Source organism: Cucurbita maxima, unplaced genomic scaffold (genome assembly GCF_002738345.1).
Source record: "Cucurbita maxima cultivar Rimu unplaced genomic scaffold, Cmax_1.0 Cma_Scf00009, whole genome shotgun sequence".
NCBI classification, from domain to species: domain Eukaryota; kingdom Viridiplantae; phylum Streptophyta; class Magnoliopsida; order Cucurbitales; family Cucurbitaceae; genus Cucurbita; species Cucurbita maxima.
The window spans coordinates 5,730,902-5,737,995 of record NW_019272025.1 but is presented as its reverse complement, the minus strand read 5'-3'; the positions used below and the strand labels follow the sequence as shown (position 1 = coordinate 5,737,995).

The 7,094-nt window shown below is 38.2% G+C and overlaps 3 protein-coding genes across 4 annotated transcripts in view; 1 reads left to right on the top strand and 2 right to left on the bottom strand.

Annotated features, from left to right (window-relative positions):
* Positions 1-342: 342 nt before the first annotated feature.
* LOC111483656 (blue copper protein-like) lies at positions 343-3,292 on the bottom strand. Its single transcript, XM_023129899.1, has 2 exons — positions 2,620-3,292; positions 343-1,039 (listed from the first exon to the last, which is right to left on the bottom strand). Exons 1-2 carry the CDS (start codon positions 2,828-2,830, stop codon positions 540-542), a joined length of 711 nt encoding a protein of 236 aa, XP_022985667.1. The 5' UTR covers positions 2,831-3,292; the 3' UTR covers positions 343-539.
* A 350-nt stretch (positions 3,293-3,642) lies between these two features.
* LOC111483644 (pentatricopeptide repeat-containing protein At4g14170-like) lies at positions 3,643-6,307 on the top strand. Of its 2 annotated transcripts, XM_023129881.1 has the most exons (2): positions 3,643-5,398; positions 5,663-6,307. In XM_023129881.1, the coding sequence occupies exons 1-2, from the start codon at positions 3,721-3,723 to the stop codon at positions 6,154-6,156; spliced, it is 2,172 nt and encodes a 723-aa protein (XP_022985649.1). In that variant the 5' UTR covers positions 3,643-3,720; the 3' UTR covers positions 6,157-6,307. The 2 variants fall into 2 exon arrangements, with proteins under 2 accessions (XP_022985649.1, XP_022985648.1); XM_023129880.1 differs by having other exon boundaries at positions 3,643-6,307.
* Positions 6,241-7,094, bottom strand: part of LOC111483650 (probable pectinesterase 48) — a 1,491-nt gene continuing 637 nt past the window's right edge. Inside the window, exon 2 of the mRNA XM_023129893.1 lies at positions 6,241-7,026. Coding sequence (XP_022985661.1) covers positions 6,418-7,026 — 609 coding nt within the window. The 3' untranslated portion in view covers positions 6,241-6,417. The remainder of the gene's footprint in view (positions 7,027-7,094) is intronic.

The following is a 7,094-nucleotide window of genomic DNA, read 5'->3' as shown; positions in this document are numbered from 1 at the left end:
CCATAAATGTGTGATTTTGGCCCAATTAACGCTAGCTTTGACTTCTGCAATTGTCAATTTTACCCCTGCGAGATCTTTCAATATGTGGGGGTATTTTAGTCAAAGTATAGAATTTTGATTTGATCATCTTTTTAATTAGTCAATGTGTGACACCCTCCTAACCATCCTCAACATATTTTGCTGTTTTTCAAAATGTACTATGATTCTTAACTTTTTTGTAATAAGTCGTAACCTCAGAGATATTGTGTATTTAATTTGACAAACTTTTTTGTAATTAGTATTTTGGTTAATAGACAGCTTAAACCTGAAAATTATTAAGTCCTCAAACAATGGTCTAGAGAATGACAGAAATAAGTAAATAAAGTGGTGCCACTAGCAGTACATATAAATGCACAAAAGAGGGTAGAGAATCCTAAATAACGCCTATAATCTAACCGTGTGTATTAATACTTGAACGCCCAGTAAAAAGACCCACACTAATGTAAAATTAAAATCCGTAAAAATGAAATTAAGAAATAAACAAAAGTAAGAAAACACAATCATTCAGTACAGAGAAAAATGCAGGCAGAGGCAATACCAACTAACACGAAGAAAAACTCATTAAACTTGAAGTGAAGCGATAGCGAAACTGAGCCCGAAACCTCCTTGTCACTATCAGCAGCGTCGTTTTGGGGATTGTCGAAGTTGGAAGGGACAATGGTGTCAGGAGCAGATTCGGTTTGGTCGCCGGTGTCGGGAACTACAGGAGCCGGAGCTTCGTCTCTCATGCTCTTCGGGAGGCCCTGTCCATGAGTGACGTTTATTTTGAATTGTTGCCCATTTTGACATTGCTCTCCGTCGTAGTTGCCGGAGAAGAAATAGTTGGTCCCTTCTTTTAGCAGTGGGACGGCCACCGTCACGGCGTATGGAGTGGTCGCCGACGGGTCAGCAGCAGACCATTCTGTCGTGTCATCTTCCGATGCGTCGTCGTAGTCGCATAGCTTGTATGTGGTGAAGTTGTACGTAAGCACAACCGAGTGATTGTTGTCAGTGTTAAAAACTGCAAAATGAACATCACAACGATCTCTATAATTATTTTCAGCCCTGAAATTCCATAAATTTTCAGTTGATCCAGCATAATATTACATATTCCAAGTGCATTCCTAAACAGTGTATATCGAAGCTAATAAGTTAATAATTTAAGTATAAACTCCCGAAGAAAAGGTCAAATATATGAACCCTTCATCGTACACCTAGTTAACTGTTAAAAAAAATTATAGGAAATTAACGACTAATTTAATAACCAGTAAAAGTTTTACGGTCTTCAAAGTTTACAGCTTTACAAGAAGGCGGCACATGGATGATATGTCTATCACATGCATAAACACTACCGACGCTTCTCTTAACAACCAACACGTGTTACAAGTTACATTATCAAGAATCACAGTTGCGTGCATGGTGGAAAGTCTTCTAAAAAAGAGACGGAGAAAGAAGTAAACACACAAGGCAGTAGGCACCGGCATGTTCGTTTAGCTGTCAAAATCATTATCCAAAAGAAACAACATGGGGTACGCACGGTTGGTGCCTTTTATATTATATATACATATACATATTTATTTATTTATTTATTTTGGCTGGATAATGAGTTATTTCTTGAACTTTCTCCTTTCAATCGTTTACTATCCGAAGCTTACCAAAAAAAAAAAAAAAAAACCAATGAAAACAGTGAAGACTCCACTTACCATTTCAATTTTAAAACATGTTAAATTATAAATCATTTGTAATTTATTTGGTATTTAAAATTTTAGAAGCGTTCTTTCACATTTTCAATCTTCTGTTTAATGGTTTAGAAAAAATCAAATTTAAAAAATAATTGATTTAGTAAATATAAAGTTAAAAGTGGATGAAACTCTAGATTTTTATTTTCATTTGTGATTTTTTTAAGAATGGAAAGACTAAATTTATAGTTTAACTTTTACGAAATTACATTCAAAACTCGACCTTACTAACTAAAATTGGTTGGTTCAACATGATTTAAACATTATAATGTATTGGAATAATGCTAATAATAGAACTCATTATCACATTATTATTGTTCTTCTGTAATATTGTATTACGTGAGGGGCAAGGATTCAAACTGTGATTGAGAGCCGCTAAATATAGTATCAATGTAATATGAGTTAGGTTAAAGCGAGACAAAGTCGAGTTTGTTCGATATTGTCATTTAACTAGGTAACAGCTCTCGATTCATTTAGAAAAATACACAAAAATTCGAGAGATCGACGGAAACACCAAAATATAGCAAGCAGATGGCTCACACATTTTCAGGAAAACGATAAAAACAAACTAAAACAGGAGAAATTTACAATTCAAAACCAAAAGATGCTAAACTTGAACGAGCAGACTGATAAAATCGAAGACGGAAATCAAATCACTTGAAGCGTATGAGTTTTTAGAAAACGGAAGAGAGAGATCCGAAATATTGAGTTTGCGAAGCGATCAATCAAAAATCAAAATCAAAATTCGAAATCTCAAGAGTTCGCGAAACGATCACTCGAAAATCAAATTCAGGAATCAATAGAGAGAGCGAGCAAAGAATAGCGGAACAGAGCTTAGTGAAAACAGAGAATCAGAGCTTACTTAGAAAATCGCCGAGGCTGAAGTTCTTGCCGACCGTCCATTTTTTATAATCGACGGCAGGTTTCTCCAATTTGTCGAACCAGCCGAGGGAATCTCCGACGGTGTAGTTCTTGTAGGCGTGAACGGCGGATCGACCGGAAAGGGAGAGGAAAAGGAGGAGGACAAGGAAGGCAGGTGAAAGAAGATCGGCTCTGTACTTCCTCTGTTCCATTAATTCTTCTAGGGATTCGTGAATTGGAAGCGAACTAGAACCACCGAGACATATTTTGGCTCTGCAGGAGGGATATATGTAGTCCAGTGAACAAAGGCAGGCTTCTTCTCTTGTGCTTCCAGCTATATACTCTTTTGGTCCATTTTCTAATATACCCTTCCATTTCCCCTCTAATTACTCTAAACTCCACCATAGCTTCTGGTAAATTGCAAAAGATGCCATAATCTCAAACCAAATTTTGCTGAATATCTTATAATTTTAAATATTAATGTGATTGCCACATTCATTTTTACCCCACAAATAATTTTTTTAATTATTAGTGAAACAATATTTTTTCAATAAAATATTAAATTATATATGCAAAGAGATGGAAAATGAAGACAAGAAATAAAGCAATAAGAGAAGGTGTCGGTTAATCAAAGTCCAGATATTAAGTGGAATGTCAAACTCTGATTATGTCCCTTAATTAGATCCTTAATTTTTTAATTAGAAGACTTCCCGCTCCAACCACTGCCATAATTTGGGCAGTTCAATTATTTATTTATTTTGTTATTTAAAAAATTATTGAAAATTGTCTAATTAATGATAAATCCTACATGATTGATATGTGTGTTTTATTATTAGATCCCTAAAATTTCAACATAATTTATTATGTTTCAATATATTTTAATTTAATGTCAATATATTATTTAAATGGCTAAATTTTGTGGGCAAACGTTAAAAAAAAAAAAAAAAAAAAAAAAAAAAAAAAAAAAAAAAAAAAAAAAAAAAAAAATTGAAATTTTAGAAATTTACTGTTTAACACACCTGCTTAGAGGAACCGGCGGGCCGCACAGAGCAAGGGCCGCAAGCTCTCCCGCTTTCATGATTCCGCCATATTCCCCGCCTTAATGTTACAGTTTTGTATTCGAAGCATTAGATTTCACTTTGCTCAAATCGCTCGATTCCAATTCAGAAACTACGTTCGAAGTACAGAGCCAAATTCTTCCGTTCACATCAACCTCCTCACCCTGTGCTTCAACTCTCAATCGCTTCGTCAAACCAAAGAAGTCCACGCCATTTGCCTTCTCAATGGCTTGCTTCCTCATAGTGTATCACTCTGTGCTTCCCTTATTCTTAATTACGCCAAGTTTCAACACCCAGAATCGTTCTGTACTCTGTTCCATCAAACTGTCCAGAATTGTCGTACTACGTTCCTGTGGAATACCTTGATTCGCGCTCACTCCATTGCTGGGAATGGGACGCTTGATGGGTTGGAGACGTATAACAGGATGGTTCGATTCGGTGTTCAACTCGATGACCATACATTTCCTTTTGTTCTCAAGATATGTTCTGATTCGCTTGATATTTGCAAAGGTATGGAGGTTCATGGAGTTGTGTTTAAGTTGGGTTTTGATTCAGATGTCTATGTTGGCAATACGCTGTTGATGCTGTATGGGAATTGTGGGTTCTTAAATGGTGCTAAAAAGGTGTTCGATGAAATGTCTGAGAGAGATGTCGTCTCGTGGAATACAGTTATTGGGCTCCTTTCAGTTAATGGGGATTATAGGGAGGCTCGTAATTATTACTTTTGGATGACTTTGAGGTCCGGAATTCAACCAAATTTGGTGAGTGTTATTAGTCTTTTACCGATTTCTGCTGGCCTTGAAGATGAGGAGATGACAAGACGAATTCATTGTTACATTGTGAAAGTTGGTTTGGATTCTTTGGTAACCTCTTGCAATGCACTTGTCGATGCATATGGGAAATGTGGGAGTGTGAAAGCTTCATGGCAAGTTTTTGATGAGATAATTGAGAAGAATGAAGTTTCATGGAATTCAATAATCAATGGTCTAGCTTTTAAGGGTCATTTCTGGGATGCCTTGGAAGTTTTTAGGATGATGATCGATGCAGGAACTAAACCGAACTCGGTCACCATTTCGAGCATTCTACCTGTGTTTGTTGAGCTTGAATGTTTCAAAGCAGGAAAAGAAATTCATGGGTTCAGTATGAGAATGGGAACAGAAACTGATCTTTTCATTGCAAATTCCCTGATCGATATGTATGCCAAGTCTGGTCATTTAACTGAGGCATCTAGCATATTCCACAACATGGATGGAAGGAATATAGTTTCTTGGAACGCTATGATCGCTAATTATGCTCTAAATGGGGTCGCGTTGGAAGCAATAAGATTTGTAATACTATTGCAAGAGAGTGGAGAACGCCCAAATGCAGTGACCTTTACCAATGTTCTTCCTGCTTGTGCACGTTTGGGTCACCTTGGTCCTGGCAAAGAAATACATGCCATGGGCGTTCGTTTAGGACTAACATCTGATTTGTTCGTAACCAATGCTCTGACCGACATGTATGCGAAGTGTGGTTGCTTTCGTTCTGCTCGAAATGTCTTCAACACGTCCCATAAAGATGAAGTTTCTTACAACATATTAATTACGGGATATTCTGAAACAAACGATTGCTTGGAGTCTCTGAATTTGTTCTCAGAAATGAGGCTGCTTGGTAAAAAGCCTGATGTCGTTTCCTTTATGGGTGTCTTATCAGCTTGTGCAAACCTAGCTGCAGTCAAGCAAGGTAAAGAGATTCATGGTGTAGCATTAAGAAATCATCTTAACTCTCATCTATTTGTCTCAAACTCCCTTTTGGACTTTTATACAAAATGTGGAAGAATTGATCTTGCTTGTAAGATCTTCAATCAAATTCTATTCAAAGATGTAGCATCTTGGAATACTATGATTTTAGGGTATGGAATGATAGGAGAGTTGGAAACTGCAATTAATATGTTTGAAGCAATGAGGGATGATAAAGTGCAATATGATGTAGTTTCATATATTGCAGTTCTGTCAGCTTGTAGTCATGGAGGACTAGTTGAACGTGGTTGCCAATACTTCAGCGAGATGTTAGCTCAACATCTTGAACCCACTGAAATGCACTATACATGTCTGGTTGATCTACTCGGTCGTGCTGGTTTCGTAGAAGAGGCAGCAGAGCTGATTCGGCGACTACCGATAGCGCCCGATTCAAATATTTGGGGAGCTCTACTTGGTGCTTGTCGAATTTACGGAAACATTGACCTAGGGTGTAAGGCAGCAGAGCATTTATTTGAGCTAAAGCCTCAGCACTGTGGATACTACATTCTTCTTTCAAACATGTATGCAGAAACAGGAAGATGGGATGACGTAAACAGGATTAGGGAACTTATGAAGTCTAGAGGAGCGAAAAAGAGCCCTGGCTGTAGTTGGGTTCAGATTCATGACCAGCTGCATGCTTTTGTGGTTGATGATCGAGCAGAGGGATTTGAATCAGGTGGTTTTCTAGCAGAATTCGTTTGATCTGATATGTTATTACAATGTCAAATTCATTATAAACAAACAGTTTAGTCTGCGTTCAATCGGTTTGGATACACCAGGTTTGTAGTGTCCATGAAATAGAATTTTATTTATTTCATCTCATTACAATTCAATATGAATGGATGAGGTTACAGACATGTTATTGTTAAAGGGAAAAAAATAAGAAAGAATGTAATTAATGATCAACCCCATCGATTGCGGAGAGGTTATGTGAGAAGCCACTCTTCCTGCAACTGTGAAAGCCTATAGTTTGGGAGGAGGAAGCAGCCACTTTTGGGCCTGCACGTAATCAAGGTTGATGAAGGGTTTCGCTTGTGCTTCACTCAGCTGTTTGCTGAATTTTACACGCTTGCTCGTCTCCGCTCCCGGCCCCGAACACTTAAATTCTCCGAAGAAAACTGTCTTGTCAAAAGCCGGGTTGTTCATGTCGTCCCAGCCTTCGGGATGAAGGATGTCAGCAATGGTGGTGTAGGCAAACACAACTCTGGACCAGGGCCTCCAAGATCTTCCCAAATAAGTGTTTGGCCCGCCGGTGCCTGTAATGCTGCAATGCGCAAACACATACCCACTCGGGTCGTCTTCCTTTTCTCTTGAATGCGCTGCAATCACTCCCAATCCCCCGACTCCCAACACATTCAGCTGACTGTTCAAATACAGGGCCGTTGCCTTCCCGAAGATGAAGTCCACGGTGCCTTGAATGAAGCAATCCTTGTACACATGCAACCCGTCGTCGTCGCACAGGGTGTCTTGAAACCCTATGAATTTGCAGTTGTAAATTGCGGCTTTATTCCCTCTGATTCTCGCCGCCAATGCCGGACCTCCTTTTCTCGCATCCGGTCTTGGAGAAGTGTTCTGATTTTATTCAAAAATTGATCAGAAAACGACACCCAATTAACCCTAAAACGCATTTAATTGACAAA

Bases quoted from the DNA above. Each gene is read 5' to 3' on its own strand.
- LOC111483644 (XM_023129880.1), top strand. From the start codon at position 3,721: ATGTTACAGTTTTGTATTCGAAGCATTAGATTTCACTTTGCTCAAATC.
- LOC111483656 (XM_023129899.1), bottom strand. From the start codon at position 2,830: ATGGAACAGAGGAAGTACAGAGCCGATCTTCTTTCACCTGCCTTCCTT. The intron at 1,040-2,619 runs GTAAGCTCTGAT...TTCATTTTGCAG, and splicing joins CAGCCTCGGCGATTTTCTAA to TTTTTAACACTGACAACAAT.